We start from the raw sequence: 18,155 nt of genomic DNA on the forward strand, positions 1-18,155 counted from the left end.
GGGCGAGTACTCGATTCTTACGGGAGGCAATCTAACCTTACTAATTATATAATCTGGTTGGTGTTCCACTTTCTGTGGTGATCTATGCCATCATTAGTCTCTGACCGTTGTTAGTGCGCGTCGTCGAGGACCCTCTTTCGTCACAGCCCACTGAAGACTCCTAAAGAAGATTATTTGGATTCTTTATGGTCAATCTCCATTCTGACGGTTTGTCCACCATCCGTTATTGTTCAGTATTCTTTTTATTTTTATTGTCCGGCTGCCGACATCTCGTTGTGAAAGCTCCTGTGATCCACTATCAATCATAAATATCGTCGTCTCTCCGCTCGTGCTATCTCGCTTCCTCTCTCGTGGCCTGCGGGTTCAGGCATCCAGTACTAGCTCCTTTTCTTTTTTTGCCCCTCAGCCTTAACTTTCTTTAGTTCATTGACTACTTTCCTGGCCTGGTGCCCAAAGGGTTCTATTTTTTCCAGACAGCAAATTTCTACCCTATTCTGTGGATTTCATGTAAATTCTTTGTGTCTTCTACGTCTGATTTGTCTATCTCCTTTAAATTCCTGACGTCGCCCTGACAGAGCTTATTTCAGCGCTTTGTTTTCTTCGAATCAAACGTTGCCCGCCTCCGCATTTCTACGATCGGTCTTGGTATATACCTCGCACCATTGTCAGCAAGGCATTGGAATGAGCCCTACTGCACACTACCGGTCCATGTCTCCGAGCGGCTCACGTATGATTGATCCCATGCGAGCCTCCACCGGAACGGTGCAGCTCAGCTCTTCCTACGACCCCTCCGCCAGTCGATCCACATACTCGGGCCACTCATCCAGTCCTTATGTGGTGACGGCGTACGACCCCCGATATTTTCGAGAAGGAGGTTTAGAAGCCCAGCAGGTCTCCTCTAAAACCTATCGAGACGCTGGCCATTCTACGAAGTTGCGGACGGAATATGCGATCCGTCCAAGGCAACGGAGCAGCACCACGTCCGCTGCAGACACCCATCTGGCCCCTGGCCGTCTTCATGGGCCCAGAGCACCCCCCGTGGTAACAACAAGCCATCGCCGTTCTCCTAGCCCTCTTACAAACCAAGATCACCATCTGATGCCATCCTCTTCGTCTCGACACCACCGGCGTCATCCTCTCTCCATCTCCCATATCGATTATGCCAGCGATACAGGACGGTTGGACCCGAATGATCGACCGATGAGGTCGCCAATTTTCCACAGCGCCTACAGGGAGCATGGTCACAATAGGCGCTCGCGATATCCGCCGCCGGGTGGCCTTCGCAAAGGAGAGGACATTGACGATTACGATGCTTACTCCTACACCAACCCTCGTGAGCAATTTGAGAAAGACTCTGCCGCGCGGTTGCGTCACGACCGAGGCTCATATTGGGGAGAGAGACCCCAGAGCTTGACCGGAATCGACGACCCCCAATTGCTACCAAGGGTAGAGTCTCGTTCGCCAAGGCCTCCCCCATCTACAAGAGGTTTTGACAGACTTGAGTGGGATCCGCGAGTGCGGCGTTCGACCCATGGCACTGCGGATAGCGATATCGACATCGCTAGTGCATACCGGCGGTCCAGGCGACGGAATCCAGTTTCGCTACACCAGGAGGCGGATGAAGGATATTCCTCTTACAGGAGTGATTACGACGATGTTCATCGACGTCGGCATCAGCGCCGGCGGCATGATGGCGATCGAAATAGTCGACAATTACACGACGACGGCGGGTTGAGGAATTCCGTAGCTAATGATCACGCTATCCCAGGGTCTACTACTGGCCTAGGGACGGCTGTCCTAGGCAGTGTATACGACGACTACAATCAGTCTCAAAGAGCTGAGCGCCATCGCTTGCACGATCACGATCATGGAGCACGTCATAGTCGAGCACAAAGGTCGTCCAGGCGCCGAGTCGACGGCGATTCGGATGCATACACGTCAGACGAGGACACGAGGAAGTATAGACGTGAGGTGTTGCCCCACCAGAGACGTAGTGGATCTCATGGTTCTACAAGCAGTAGCGACCGCCCATCTCAACACCTCACAGTTGAGCAACCTCGACGACACCGATTTCACTCGCGACATCGTACACGAGATAGTCCTAACACGAAGGAAGCGGACCATCCCGAACCAGCTAGTCGTGGGGATGACAAAAAGGCAGAATCTACAGCTTCTGATACTCCACCCAGAGGGATTTTAAAGACCCCTACAGACAAATTCCCAGAGGAACCTAACCCTGTACGAGAAGGAGTGGCACCTCTGAAGGACGCGCACAAGAAAGGAATCCCTCCTGGAGCGAGATGGACTAAAATTGACCGCCGACTGGTCAACCCTGCGGCTCTGGAAGCTGGCCGTGAGCGCTTTGAGGAACGGTCGGACTACGTGATAGTTCTGCGGGTACTATCTAAAGAGGAAATTCAAGCGTATGCAGTCAAAACTCAAGAGATACGAGGTATGGTTGGCCCGAACGTTCCTAGCGTTTTGAGTTTCCGATACTGACTGTTTGTAGATGCTCGTCACCACGAATATATCCAGGAGCGACGTCGGCGGCGAGAGGAAGACCGCAGACGTGGCCGTGCGGTAGAGGACTTCTCGAGCGACGATGAGGAGGACGATGATGATCATCCTCTGACGATCGAAGACAAGCCAGCAGCAGACTTGCACCGAACGGCAGAGCCTGTAAATTCAGCAGCATGACAAACAATCTGTTATGATTTGGCACATTGTTCCTTGCTTTTCTCCCTCCTTCCCTGTTTAACATTTCCGATTGTTCTGATTTCCACTGAACTGTACACATGAAGTCACGGGTAAGAAATGAAGTTTTGAAACGGATAATGGGTTGTGGACAATTACAACATAAGACATAAGACGTGCGGATGAATAGTTGATGATGTTTATTGTCCATGTGAAGAGTGAAGCGATCAATCAAGCTGGACTTTGTTGTATTGGCTATTCGCTGAGGGTTATTTATTGCATCATTGTATACATCATTTTGGCCAAGTCATTTTCTAAGCAAACATAGAGCGGTCCAATTAGCAGTGAAGAAAGACAATCTTGCAAGTCTCCTGACTACTCGTATGAGTTATGTTGTACTACGCGGGAACCTCCGGTGACTGGCTTATGATACGAGATCAGGAAGATACGGAGAGCAGTGTGTACTACACTGACCCAGAGTTGCGTGCTTCTGCAGAGTGTTGTCACTTGTTGTTTGTTTCCCCCTCCCTCCCAGTCTCTCTTTTCTGTCTGCTCCTTCTTTTACTGTTTCCGGTACGGAGAAGTCAAGCCATTCGTTCTCATAAGCCAATTCTCCACGTCCGGTTGTCGATAGATGTAAGCCCTATATTTCGATCAGCGTCGGACGTCGCATCGCCCGCGTTTAGCTTCCTTTTTAGTTTGACTTTAGAGATCCTATAGGCGCATCCTAACGCAACTCTCCCGCAGCGGATGAACATGTTTTATCGCACGCACGTCTACAAGGAATCGACGGGAAGACAAGGGTCCCCTGATCCTTTTATCTGTCAACCGTTGAATTTTGTTCTTTTGTTTTTTTCTTTTCTTTTTTCCGAGGCCTGGTTTTTTGAATTTGTTATATTGTCACTAAAATCTCTTGTCATCTGTCAAAAATAGAAAAGGAGAGAGAGAGAGAAAAGGACAATCCGGTATAGCGATAGCACCGGCGTTGTCATTCGCCGCTGGAATTCTCTCCCTTCTCCAAAAAGATTATCGGATGTGTATGTATGTATGTATGTGTGGGTGGGTGGGTGGATGGTCAAAAATTAAATTAAAAAAAAAAACCAATGCTGTGGCGCGTAGGAAGCTACTTCGTTCATCTCGTCTCGAGGAGGGGAAAAAAACAAACAAACATGCCCCTAAGTTAAATCCCGAGTTGTCCGAGGATCGTTGCATTTCCAAGACCGCTAGTATCCGGATGACGGAAGACAGTAAAAGCGAGCCTTCCAATCACATCTGGGGATACGAGGCAATTGTTGGATGTGTTGCCTGGTGGTCGACAATCCTTTCGGATTATCGGCAAACTAGGTCAGACTGGGCGGCGAAAAATATGATTACTTCTGATTAATTCAGACCGTGTGGCCGTCTGTCATGTATGTTTGCTCCAGGATAAGTAGTGATGCGCGATAATACTATGTAGTATTACAATATTTTTGGGGTTCGACCATGACACATTGGAGGGATTTATTACTATTTAATTATTATAGTTTTTGGGTTTGGGTCTCCCTCGTATGGGAGGGCGTAGGTAGGTAGGAACTCTACCTAGTACATACTTCAGGCTATCCCAGTATCTAACTCCGTACTGGAGAGCATAGTATGCCTGGGAAGGAAAGGGATCGTCGTTAGATCATTACTTCCTCACAACGCTTCTGCATTGAATTAAACGGGGGGGGCAGGAATAAAAAAGATAAATTAAATAACTTTTGACACTGCTCACATTGTTGAGCCTGTCGGTGAATATTTACTAAACTCTATGATGGTTTTGCCTTAACTTACTTTTTGGAGTCGTTGAATTTTTTTTTAATTTAATTTTTGCTTCTTTTTTCGTTTTCATTTTCTATTGTCCCTCCTTCAAATCACTCCCCCATGAATTACTTACTACTTACTACCTACTAGTACTAAGTAGTAACCTCAGTTCAACCTCGGAATATACTTCCCCCCTTCCATTCTCCTACACCAACCCGCATGTGCTAACTAACAATAACATAACACCCAAAATCTTGCTTCCCCCCAATCCCAATGGTCCATCTCAAGATACCCATACAAAAAAAAAAAAAAAAAAAAAAAAAAAAAAAAAAAAAGACCATAAACAAAACCAACGGTGAAAATTTCACCGGGAAGTCAAAGTCCAAGGAGACGCCCGCTAATCACCCGCCGTTAGTCCGCGTTGGCGTCAGTGCAAAAACCACACCAAGGATGAAACATGAACATGGTCTTTAATTGGACGTAAGCGAGTCTAATTTACTGATTCGCGTATTGGTCACTTTTTCCGTTAGTAAGGTCTGCTAGGTACAGTTACCTTCTCGGATGTGCCAACTACCGCATCATTATAGATAGGGGGCTGCAGGTAGGTAGATATTGTTCTGGTACTGAGGTGATTGCATGTCTTGGACGCATTAAGTGGGTGTTAATGGCAGGCATGACGGGTGTGTACGAGTCAGTTATATTAGGACGTGCGGAGTACCCGCATAGAGAAGATGAGACAGGCAACTTTTGGTTGGATTATTGCTATGATAAGTTAATGGAGGGAGAAATTAGGATGATGGGTTTTTTTTGGTTCTTTTTTTTTTTGGTCCACTTGTCCTGTCTGTGTCGCTTGTCCTAAAAATAATTTAATATGTTGGTGTGGTCTGGCTAGCTGGTTAGTAGGTAAGAGGTAGGTGGTAGTGGCAGCAGTAGTAGCAGCTATTTCTTTTTCCCCTTCCCGTTGAGGTCCAGAAACCCCTCCGTCGGTTGTCTTTCGCCGGATGGTGGGGCCGGAGAATACCGGTTGCCTTTAGGTATTTTAGGTACAAGTACATAGATTGGAAGGTTGCGCCCTGTCCTGGGGGGGCTCGGATCACATGTTCTTCCGGGGTGATCAATCTGACTGGTTATTCGTTGACATCGATGATTTTTTTTTGTTTTAGGTTAGCGTTTGTATCACCTTAACGGATTACGAGGTAGTATCTTACTATCTATCCTCATTATCATTCGATTGTTTGGTCGAGTCCCGTAGCTCTCTTTCGACGGAAAGCCCCGGAGTAGACGGATACTACACGAGTACGTACTCCTACTAACTTCTTGGATCTGGTAATCGATCACAAATAAGTTTAATGAGGGGCGCCGAAACTCATGGATTGTCCGGTAGACGTTCGGTTATTTCCGTCCACGGACGCCAAACAATGGACCATAATGGCAACCATAGATCGTCCTACTAATAGTTAGTGAACTAGTTTCCTAGCTAGAAGACGGATGGATTAGTAACCACACGAAGCGGAGAGTTTAGTAAGGGCCCGTAGGAAGTGAACCTTAGCTAGTAGAGGAAAAGTAGGTACCCATCCACTAAAATTGCTTCTACCACTGGACGGCTACTTTGTTTGACTGGACTTCCCGAGCTTCGGCCACCACTACCTAGTAGAGTGGTTCAAGTTTACCTGCCACTAACCTTAATCGGGTAAGCGGCTCTTTGGCCCGTGTTCCGGTTGCATACCTGGACTTGAAATGGATCTGCTCAGTGCGGAGAAAAAGAAATAGATATGTACCTAGAAAATCATAATAATAGCAATAATACTACGGAGCACACCGTACCCCACCGTTGACTGGTTGGGTGAATCAACACTAGCCTGACTTGGGCTCAATTCATTTATTTTGCCTTTCCTGTCATGTAGCATTGTGAGTCTCCCGTTGTATGCATGGGATGTATTAGTCTCAAGGAGGACGAAAAAGGGATTCTGGAATGGCCTCATTGGGTAGCCCAGCCGACTGAAGCATGGATCAACAACAAGGTTGTATGACCCCTCAAGTAATATGCGCAAGATTGCTCCATATCTGCTTGCCAGAAAGTACAGAGCACGAGTGTTCCAAAGAACGATCGATGCAACACAGGAACGTGAGAAAGAAAATAAAAGAGGAAAAAAAGGAAGCTGAAGTGGAGACTCATGCCCTCCCTAGTTGCTCGAAATGCTTGCTTCCCACACTCCAGCTCCCCTTACTAGCGTGGATGATCACATCACTCTTCAAAAGAAAAGAAAAAAGGATTACTCCGGATGAAAAATCTGATGGTCGGTAACAATCGGCCTGTCGAGACCGACCCTTCATCAAACTCCTACAGAACGATATGGGGATTGGACAGACTAGTGCTATCATAGTAAGTGAAATGAAGGTCTCGGATATCTACCACGGAGACCTCCCTCGGATGTCATAAACGATGAATATCCGATCTGGGGCCCATCGTGGTGCCATGGGTTGGGCAAGATTTGAAATTCGGGTCCCATGGTTTAAGAATGACAAATTTCGATATAGTTCCTGAAGGTTGCTGTTAGTGATTAGGTTCGAAGCCTTCCTTCTCTTTGTCATGGATCTGAACGTTAGGGGAACTTGGATCACCTGTTGAGCCAAGGCTACAGGCGAAAAGCTAGTGGATTAGGGCAACCATCAGGCACTGAGGTTGCCAAGGAAATGCCAAGAAGGTCAAGATTTTTCCTTTTTAGACACTGTGGTGAGTCTTTTTTGGGCCCGATAGGATCTCCGGGGCTGCGCTGGATCTACCCAGAGTACACTATCTATAGAGGGAAGTGAACGAGTAGCGGATATCATCGCGTAAGGTAGTAGTGTTGGTGATTCGGGCCCACATCGTAGGTATTACTGAACGGTAGGAAAAAAGAAATTGATTCTCACTTGCTGTAGGGAGATTCCAGTGGCTGTTTGAACTAGGCGATCATGGAACAGTCTCGCCTTTGCTGTGAATGGAAGCGCCAGAGATTGGCTAAGAATCACAGTGTGTGTCCGAGGAGAAAGTGGGTTATAATGTTAGGGTTCCGGCGGGAGTATAATACCAGTGGAGACGGACTGCGGGGCTACATCGAGGGATAGAGAGGAGGGTTGCAGCGCTGATTTAGTTTTCTTGCTAAAGGGGGCCTAATAGGGACAGGACTGGGCTTAGTTGGAGATCTTTGGAGTTTCATATTACTGAACCTATTAATATTGGTGTTGTTATCCCAGATGATCCATAAAGGAGAATAGCTGTGATTGCATGACGTCTTATGAAGAGCATCAGGGCTGAAACCGCGATGGGAATAAGGGTGTGGCCTTCCCCTTAGTATAGCCACTATTATATTGTCTAGTAGACCATTTCAGATTAACAGACAAGGTATGAAACGTGGTACCTATCTGGTCACTTTGCCTTATTCCAATATAGTTGATCGTTTTTTGATCAGGGATTCTTATTAATATTATCCGTATGGATAGAGCAGACTCTGATGTGCATGACACCCCCGGTTGCTGATCATCTCCTAAAGTAAGATAGCACCTTAAGTGAAAAGTCAAAAAAGAAAAAGTTTTTTGGAGAAATATTCATGATCATACTACTACTAATAATAATAATAATGTTCCACTGGAGGAAATGAAGTTAACCTTCTCTAGGCTTACCTAAGTAAATCTAGTTAGTGTGTTTGAGAGTTTCTAACAGTTAGCCGTTTTCGCTCTCTCTCTTTGTAATTCTTTTTCCCCACTATCTTTTTAACTTTCAGAGTTACATTTTTGGCAGGACGTCCGTTGCACATGTTTTGCATAGTAAAGGAGAAGGGGAACAACAATGATTACAATAATCATAATATAGTAATAATAATGGTAATAATAATCAATACTGCCTACATTGCTAGTTGACAACGGCAAATTTAGATCAACCTTATACGGAGGGACACTCCGTGCCCTCTCTGTTATAAGGATATGCTCCACGACCTACCGGATATCACCGCGGATCAACTCACAGCCCCAGTCGATCCAACGATATCGAGCCACTGTGGGATTTGTTTGATCCGCCCAGGGGTCGGAGTCGGAAAGACAGCCCCCCGTGGTTCGTTTTCCTTAGCTTTTTTAGTGATATTGCTCCGCTTTTCACTGTCATCCGGGGCTCATTATCTATTGTTATTATTATGATGGTCCTCGTTTTTCGGTTCCAGCTGTCGACAAGTCTCCTCCACTCGTCAGACAATAGGCATACTACTATGTATGTGGCGACTCTCTACCACAGTAAAACAAGCAAACAGGGCGGGGGAACTTGTGAACTAGTCACATTGTTGATTCAGTATCAAGATCTCGATTGGCACAGGTATAGTCTACATTGAGAGGTAAAGGATGTATCACCCACTCCCAGTGGCTCCACTATACACTTGTTGATCTAACATACTGGCCAGGACTGGTTAAGCGTGTTTTCCGTAAGTCTGTTAGCAATTCCCACAACCCTAATCGACACGCATGGTTGTTTCCGAGCACGGCCTCCCGAAACAATCCCTGCACGGAGGAACGAACTTGAAGCCAGGGTCAACCAGAAAACCGATAGAGGTTGATCGGTACCCATAGGATCACTCACTACCGGTACTGATCAAAGCGGTTATCTCCGTATGTACTGGTAATTATTCGCTCCAGTCGTCCGTATATAGGTCGGCTCCGCGTCTCTATCGTTTGTCAAAGCTTTGCCCACACGCCCCTAGAGGATTTCTTTTCCGTCTCAAAAAAAAAAAAAAAAAGAAAAGAAAAAATCTCTCAAGATCCGCGGCTTCCTTTCTGTGTGATAAAACCCACACAGGCGTGCAGTATAACTTTCAAGCCAGATGGGGGGGATTGTTCTGGAACTGCCCTCAATATGTGGGTTTCGGATTTCCGGTCCAACAAAGGGGGATTATCAAATCATACGAAGCAAATGAAAAGATAATACAGGACAATATTAATAAAAAGGAAAAGAAAGAAAAACGTAGATAGCGGGATTTGAAGATTCTCGCACAGAGAAAGGGGAAAAAAAAGAAGAAAAAGAAAAAAGGACAATAAAAAGAGGCCGGTGAACGGCAAGCGACCGGGGGGAATACAGGACTATGGAGGCGGAAGATGAGCGGTCTTTAGCACCCTGCATCGATCATAAAGGCCTGTGCCAATCGTAGGCCGAGGAAGCCTGACACCGTTGCTTGCGTCCAGCCCAAAAGCTCCACCGACCCGACGCTAAAAGGCAGCTAAGGTGGTGAGCATGCCATACAGAGTACACATAGCCTCCTAAAGAGTGGTCGGTTGATTTTTCAAGCGATTGAGCGGCGCAGCAGTTGTGAACTGAAAAGGAAGAGCTTGGATGACAACGACCTGTGCGCTAGCCCTGTTCTGGAAGGATTTAGTCCACCAAACAATGGTACGCGCTATGGTAAGTAGTGTAGTATCGACAGCTGAATCTACCCGTGACTGCCTACCTGGACCTCTTCAGCATCCACAGCTACAACAGCAGCACCATAAGGTAACACTATGACTAGCTAAGTGGCACCTGTTCAGGGCCTAGCTTGCGTGGCAGATTAACTGTACTCTACTGCACATATCGGTAGACAGATCCAACCCCTTGATTAAGGCACTATCTGCTTTGACATACGGGGAATAAGCGGTAGCATGCACGCCTCTCTGGAGATGTATGGACCGTGATGGGGTCCCAGCAATTTCAAGATGACGGAGATCTTACCTGCACACGCTGCTAGATTCAGTTTCAATTTTCACATGGGTAAGATGCACGAGAGCAATCCCATGCTTGTTTTGTTTCGGGAAAAGGATGGGGAGCTTATCTTAGAAAAAAAAATACCCCAATGTCTCTGTCGCAATGTGACCGAAATTATCTTACCACTCTTATTGTCTTTGCCAGTTCTTCTGGAGAGACGAAAAAAAAAAAAAAAAAAAAAAAAAAAAAAAAAAAAAAAAAAAAAAAAAAAAAAAAAAAAGTGAGAGGAAAAAAAAAAAGAAATAATAATGATGATGATATTGATAATATAAAATAGTAAATATAATAATAATAAATAAGCGAAAATGAAAAAGAAAAGAAATCAAGGCCTCGAAGAGTCGCTCTCAATCAAGTCCCAGAGCCAAGACTCACTAAACTCGGTGGGCCCACAGTCTGATTGCACAGAAGTACATGTGGGGGCGCAGACATGGAATCCTGACGCCTGAGAGGCTGTTTGTTCGAGGGAATCTGGAGATTCAAGCGAGTCCCCGACTCCCGAGGAGCAGTGACGGACAGTCTAATTAAGTCACGATTGTGGCTACGGCTCCGATACTAGTAGAGGGCAGCAGATTTCCCCCCAGCCAACCATTTACAGGGTGACCCGATCACTCATTGCACGGGTAAGTCTATCGAATAAGGATGGTGATGATGATTATTACCATCATTATTAGATCAGTATTTTCTTTTGATATCATGGCTCCCAGTTCCAAAGCACAATGCAGAGATTGGTTGGCGATACGCACCAGAAACAGAGGAGGGTAATGATCGATCAGCCGCTTGCCTTCTTACAGATTAGGGTTACACAGGTCAACAACATCCTCTTTCGTGAGAGTAATGAGGGAGAATCATCCGGCCGAACGCCGTTAGACTGTTTCGAGTTTATTTGGACGGGGCCGGAGGGGGCTCGTAATAAATTAGTTATTGGATTATTTGACATTGTCTAGGTTTTTCTATTTCTTCTCCTCCTTAGATTTTCTGCATCATCATTAGGTCTTTACCTGGCACGATGGAGCTGTTCACCTTTTGCCCCTCACGAGAGGATTCTATTTGATGGAGAGCTCGGGAGGGGTGGATAGGTATGGCGTGTGGCGCCTGGAAAAGTGGGAGCAAGGCTGACGGGAGCAAGTTAGATCGGTTGTTTCCATACCGGAGTGTAACCCGATCGAGTCGCGGGTGTATTATTGCGTTGAGTTTGCTACCTCTACTCGGGGTAAGGGAAAAGAGGAACGTGAAGGGAAATGCCAACAACATCAACAACACACACTAAAAAGAAAGAAGAAAAGTAATGGCACAGAATGGGTCAAAAAATAAAATAAAATACTGTGACTCTGACTATACATGCTGCTCAGCAGCCAAGACTATTACTTTTACCAGTGCTTTTCTACGTCACTCTGGTCTCGTGGTCATATTAGATGATTGGGAATATTTGATATACTACCTACCTCAAAACTCGGACGGTCCCACTGATACTAAAATACTACAGGTCCATGCACACCAAGTGGATGTCATAGGCTGTCAGGGCCCAGCACCGAGCTATCAATATTAGATTGGTTTGTCAATGGAAGGGAGATCACTGGACGCATGACTGATGCTACTCATCCGCCCAAAGTCACGGTGCCGATGATCCTTGTTCTCGGTGGTCTTGCTCGTGTGAGTGAAAGAAGCTGAAGCGTGTGTGTGTGTGTGGTACCTGAATTCGGGCTCTGCCAGATCCATAACCTGGAACACAACGTTAGCTCTCTTAACTCCGACTAACTTTTGCCTGTTTTGAAGGACACTATGACTGAAAGGCTTCAGGGAATAACCCACCCATAGTCGCCGTCTTCCCCCCGATGAACTAAACACTAAACTAAACTAAATTGACTACTGTATTGTGCCTATTCCTCCCGGCGCCAATCTTCATTATTCCAGACCATCCAAGCCAGAAACCCCCAAACCTAAAGAGGATATTGTGGGTTATGGGATTTCGTCGATGCCAATGGGGAATTTTAATTTTAGCTCTTTTTTTTTCTTTTTCTTCTTTCCCTCTTTCTCTCTTTTTTTTAATTTTTTTTGTTGGTTGCAGTGATAGCTTTTCTGTCCGGTTTTTTCTTCTTTACTTCTCTACCTTTTTACTTTTTTTCCCGCAGATAACAATGACACTAATCACTCACTAAATAAATCTCCCTCACGGTGTCTCAAGGGGAAAGGAAGTAGTATTGATTACGACAGGTTTTAATACAAAAATAGAAAGCAAGCAATCAATGATTCTTCTGCCCAACACGATCTGTCACAGCCATACAGACACACACTCATTTCCCCTGGGGGCACACACTTACACTCACACCCACATCACACTATTCCTTCTCTGGTTTGAAGCTGCATGTGTCTCTGCCAGAGCCATTTTTCATTTTTCATTTTTCATTTTTCAATTTTTACTTTTATTTTTATTTTTATTTTTTTTTTTTAACTTCTTGTCTCTGTTCATTCATTTGCTTATTTGTGAATTCTATCTCTATACAATCGTAATAATAATAATAACAATCATGGTTATGGTTACTAGTGTCATTATTATAATTATTACCCTCATTATTATTGGGAGTACTTGTGATGAAAATTATACATGGCTATCAGCAGCACCCATACTGCCTCTGCAGCAGCTCCTACTGTACATACATACATACAAGTACTAACTAATTCTACTGTTACCTTATTAGAGAGAATCATCAATGGATAGGCTAGACAGGTAGTATTACTTCCCTCTTCTCCCTCTTTTTTTACATCCTCTTCCCCTCCACATCTCTCATCCCCTCTTTTTTTTTGAGATACATTTTGTCCCTTGGAGTACTAGACGTGAAGATCCAACTAGAGACGAGGTGTCTCCCATTATCATAAATTGTCGTCACGTCACTTGGCGGGTCTCTCCGATTCCTTGTCTTTGTCTTTATTCCTTATTTAGGATTTATTTTCATTGTTTTCTAATTCACTGACTCGGTTTTTTCTTTCTTTTCTTTCTTTTTTTGGTTTTCTTTTTTTACGAACTCAAATAAGGAGAGACAAACAAGTACTCCGTACTCTTCCTTACCCTTTTTTATTCTATTTTACGATCTGTTCCCCTCCACTTTTTTATATTTTACATTATTATTCCCAACCAGCCTGGAGGCAAATCACAAAAAACACCGAAACCTGGACTCGACGTGAACGGACATCATCTGCACATTATTCTTTTTTTTGCGTTTGAAGGAAACTCCCTGTTCTGTCTGTACAAGGTTCGTCTGGGTCCTTTCATTCATCGTTTCCACGCACCGTCGCTGCATGCTGCAAATCATCCTTCCCAAGCATCTAATCTATATCTTCTCTCGGCTCTAGTTACAAGCTCTAGGCTTAATCTAGGACCCCTTTCACTGTCACATTCACTTTTACCTGTGTCCTGCATCGACCCCCGGCCAATATTACACCACCTTCCCGCTAGTTACAAGCTCCTTCTGATATCCCCACCATTCACTTCTTCCTCTCTTGTTTTTCTTTTTTCCCAAATCTCCTCTCCTCTCACATTCAGCCCTCTAAGTCCATATCCGGGATGGTTCCATTTTTCCTTTCCTGACGTCTGTCTGCCTGAAGGATGGGTCTCCAGTGCAGCTAAATAACAACCCTGGACCCTCCACATTACACTGGCTCTTGCAGCACACCCTTAGTCTTTCATCAAAGATCCCTTAACCGCCCCCCAGTCTAGAGCCACAGACCAACAAGCCACTACCCTTGCCACTGAGCCTCTCAATTTGGTCATAACCGTCGTTCGTCACCTCGAAGACCTTGCCATCCCCCCAAGCAATATCTTGTCCCCTTATCCTTTCCTTCTAAAAGAATTTTAATCGGATTTTGTCTAAACTGCCCTCCGTTACAGTGTACGGGTCGGGTTCATCAAACAAAAAATCAAAACAAAGATAATTCGATTCCAGGCCACTTGAAGGTCAGTCATGACCGGCATGGTTCAGACTGACCTAGCCCATCCATCGACGTCTAAATACAAAGACGAGCCTGCTGACGACCATGTAAGTGCGGTTTGCTTTTGTGCTTTGTTTTGTTTTGTTTTCTTTTCTTTTCATTCATCGCGATTGGAACCCATACTTCGATGGCTCTATTTCCATCCAAGGGCAACCCAGCTATTGTATGAGAGTTACGAGAGACCTTCGGCAATAAGCGAGATCCCGGACTCCTAGACCAAGATCCAGGCATTGTCAGTTACTGTGCCCATTCTCCCATTCATGATCCTTCAGAGCGCCCGATCCATGGGTATGCTTGTCTAAGGCTTGATAGAGAACCCATGCAGGTCTCACGTTCTGCTGTTCTGTCTCAATTGGTATCTTGACTACGCGCAAAATTGAGTTCATCCCTGAAGCCGAGTGCTTTCGCAAATCATAGTCAAACATGATACATTCTCAAGATCGTTGGACTCCGAAAGATCCTGAATGTGTTCCGCTGTTTTACCTGACCCTGGCTCCAGCCCTTAAAACACTACTTCGCGCAGTCCTCATAATACCATTGTTGGTGGCCCTCCTGTCAATGTGGTTCACACGTTTCTTCGGCATGTGTTGCATCAAGTTTGGTCTGAGCTTCTCAGAGGTCTTCTGAATCTCCAACTATGGAGAGAAAAGAAAACAAAAGTTGAAATTGGTGTCACATTCTCCATGAGATCTATTGGCACTGTCGCATGAAATGGTTTATCAGATCCAGTCCTATACTAGGGCAATAGATCAAATATTGGCGTTAAAGTTGCCTGCACCATTTTACAGCACCATAGACTGCTGCTCTCTATGAGGCTTGGCTACAATCAGGACTACAACAGCCACTGCCAGCACAAAATGATCCAGCTTTCTCAGAGCGTGCCCATTTCTCACTATCTTTGTTGTTCTTATCTATGTCACAAATCTCCGTGGATAATTTCATTAGCAGACTTCCTATGGAGTCCCAGGTGATGAACAAGAGCTAACTGAGTTGGATTCTAGCTACGACATTCTGGGCATCAAGGTCCGCCCCACCTTCACCTTCAACATCCAAGACCAGCAAGTCTTGTGCAACAGCAAAAGCAGCCCAACTCTCCTCACCAACCCAGCACTACTTTACCTTCTGGATCATACGCCTCTCACACTCTGGGAAACGGAGTTCTACACCATCCACATCCGTACGGACAATCAGCACAGGAACCGGGGTATTACGCGTCCCATCCTCCATATACAACAGCGAGTGCACCAGCTCAATATCCCTCAAGTGGTGAGTGAAACTTTCGTAGATCGCCCATCAATCGCACACACCTACTCGGTCATATCTTCACCAGAATTGGAGAAAGGCCGGGTGACCAAACCGGGCTTCCGTTACTGATTCGCTGCTAGGGCCGCCTGAAATGATGGCAACAACCACACAGATGCAGAGGCCTTATCCTCCAATGTATCAAACACCACAGTCCGGCTCTCCTGCATCGGTAACTTCCCAGTCCCACGAGCAGCATAGTCGGAATCTTTATAGTCAATCACCACAAATGGCATCGCAGATCTATGGTTATCAACCGTATTCTATAAATCCTGTGCAGCCTTCAGCGTACGGACACGCCTCGTCCCAGCACCCTCTCACGTCACAATCGATGATATTGCCCCATCAGACAAGTTCCGCGCCCATACCCCATACACAGGCACCGACAGTCACTATGGCTACTAGCCCCAGTACCGTGACGGCGCAGCAACAACCGACACCTCCGCAGCGAACAGTCTTGAACCCGCCACTCCCTGCAGCAAGCGGTGGCTCAATCCCTGCAAGCAGTGTGCACCATCAAAATTCAGCTATCGGAGCAAGTACAAGCGCTGCGCCGGGCCCCATTCCAGCCACCACCCCACTGGTGGTACGCCAGGACAGCAACGGGGTCCAATGGATCGCTTTTGAATACTCTCGAGATCGCGTTAAGATGGAATATACCATCCGTTGTGATGTCGAATCTGTTAACGTGGATAACCTAAGCCAAGAGTTCAAGACGGAAAATTGCGTTTACCCCCGAGCCTGTTGCAGCAAGGATCAATACAGAGGTAACAGACTAGTATACGAGACAGAGTGTAATGCTGTTGGATGGGCTTTAGCAGAGCTTAATCCTGCATTAAGGGGGAAACGTGGGTTGATTCAACGCGCTGTTGACAGCTGGAGAAACAGCAATCAGGATCCTCGACTTCGAAGCAGGCGTGTGAGAAGAATGGCCAAGATGAACAGACGGCAAGGCCTGCCTGCACAACCACCTGCTCATATGGCCACTGCTTCACCCGTTGCCCCCGTTGTTCCCGGTGCCAGTTTGGCAGCGCCTGGTCCACGTCCTTCATTGGGCCCTTTAGCTATGGGGCCTCCGCAACTGCATCACCATCATGCTCAACCCGAGGGAAATGCAAGTAACGAGGAAGTAAGCGGTATGTTCCACCACGTATAATTTGTTTACGTTTACCGCCGTTTTCATTGAATATGGTGGACTTGTCTAAATACCATGTATCATCCATTCATGTTGTCATAACACCGTGCGGAAGGATACCATATTTGAACAGAGGAAGCTTTGTGGGCTGGTGGATATTGTACCCTATGTATTTCTATTATGCCTGGAGAGGTCTTCGTGTTTTGTTGTTTTACCCATCATACCCTTTCGTGTTTGTTATCTTACCATTCATTCTGTACCCTTTTGCACCCTGAATCACGATCCGCAATATGCATTTCAGTGTAGGCTAATTTATATACTGCTATACGTTCATAATACAGGTACTGCTGGTTTTGCGAATGGTACCAATCGTCCACCTGCTCCAGACGGTCACTCGACCCCTGGGCATTCGCCCACGGAGCTCCGCACTGGGCAGGTATTCCACGGCTATCCTGCATTTCCGCCTCCTCCGAGTACTCCAGGAGGTGTCAGGGGCCCTTCGATACCCCCTCTCATTCGTGATAGTGGGATAACTACCCTTGGACGGCACCCAACTGTTGCAACGTCCTCGAGCAAGATCGAGGAAATTGAAGATGACGATGAGGATGAGCGTAACCCAAGCAATGACGCGCTATTCGGTGTGTTTCCTGAAGGCAAACGGCGCAAATTTATACTGGTCGAGGACAGTCAACGGGGGTGTCGTGTTCGTGTCAAGGTTATGCTGGACCAGGTGGATATGAATGAGATCCCCGACTCATACCGGATGTCGAACTCTGTTTACCCTCGAACATATTTCCCCGTTCAGATGAAAAACCCACCTGGTCGGGTCGTTCCTGGCAGAAGATACATCAAGGATGACACTGAGGAAGATGACGAGGAAACCCCCATCGCTGGACGAATCCTAGTCCCGGCACCCAGTATTGATGGAGATAGCGAAGTTACTGTTCCTAAACTGTCGAGAGCACGTCGAAAGAAGGAAGTGCTACTGAACGACCTGGGCTACCGGATGAGTTGGAGCCAGAGCCGTGTCTTTGCAGGGCGCATGCTGTTCCTACAGCGATCTCGTACGTGAATCCCCATACCTATTTCGTACGCCTTGTGGCATCGACGGATCGGGTAACTGTCCGTCCGATGTCATCGACAGGGCTCACTCCCGTACCACAGAGTAATAAAACATCGCAATGAATTCGGAGGCTAATCATTTTCCCGGGGAACAGTTGACGCGTACCGGAACAAAATGCGCAGCACCATGTTAGCTGCAGGTCAGGAACCGACTTCCATCCCCCGACACTTCGAGACCCGAGCGGGAAAACGAAGATTCCAGGAGCGCAGAAGACGAACAACTGCTCCTCCGGGTCGGGCCAGTGGGGCAAATACATACTCTGCATCCCGACGCAGTGCAGAGGAAGTTGAAGCCTAGGGGTTCTAGGTCAAAAGTCACTGTCGCCGCCTTTTTTTATAACTCTATTCTTCACGATTTCTTACGGTTTTCATGCT

General features: G+C 46.3%; 3 protein-coding genes across 3 annotated transcripts; all 3 read left to right on the forward strand.

The window, feature by feature from the left end:
- Positions 1-88: 88 nt before the first annotated feature.
- On the forward strand, positions 89-2,792 carry BDW43DRAFT_93818 (uncharacterized protein). Its single transcript, XM_032050745.1, has 2 exons — positions 89-529; positions 588-2,792. The coding sequence occupies exon 2, from the start codon at positions 682-684 to the stop codon at positions 2,497-2,499; it is 1,818 nt and encodes a 605-aa protein (XP_031899939.1). The 5' UTR covers positions 89-529; positions 588-681; the 3' UTR covers positions 2,500-2,792.
- A 5,568-nt stretch (positions 2,793-8,360) lies between these two features.
- BDW43DRAFT_277375 (uncharacterized protein) lies at positions 8,361-9,221 on the forward strand. The gene is made up of 2 exons (XM_032042057.1): positions 8,361-9,020; positions 9,083-9,221. The coding sequence occupies exon 1, from the start codon at positions 8,440-8,442 to the stop codon at positions 8,647-8,649; it is 210 nt and encodes a 69-aa protein (XP_031899940.1). The 5' UTR covers positions 8,361-8,439; the 3' UTR covers positions 8,650-9,020; positions 9,083-9,221.
- Positions 9,222-14,193: 4,972 nt separating this feature from the next.
- On the forward strand, positions 14,194-18,078 carry BDW43DRAFT_300562 (uncharacterized protein; the record flags this gene model as incomplete). The annotated part of the gene is made up of 5 exons (XM_032044920.1): positions 14,194-14,268; positions 15,223-15,487; positions 15,607-16,659; positions 17,000-17,722; positions 17,876-18,078. The coding sequence occupies 5 exons, from the start codon at positions 14,194-14,196 to the stop codon at positions 18,076-18,078; spliced, it is 2,319 nt and encodes a 772-aa protein (XP_031899941.1).
- Between the last annotated feature and the right edge of the window lie 77 nt (positions 18,079-18,155).

This window comes from Aspergillus alliaceus, assembly GCF_009176365.1.
Source record: "Aspergillus alliaceus strain CBS 536.65 unplaced genomic scaffold BDW43scaffold_24, whole genome shotgun sequence".
NCBI classification, from domain to species: Eukaryota; Fungi; Ascomycota; class Eurotiomycetes; order Eurotiales; family Aspergillaceae; genus Aspergillus; species Aspergillus alliaceus.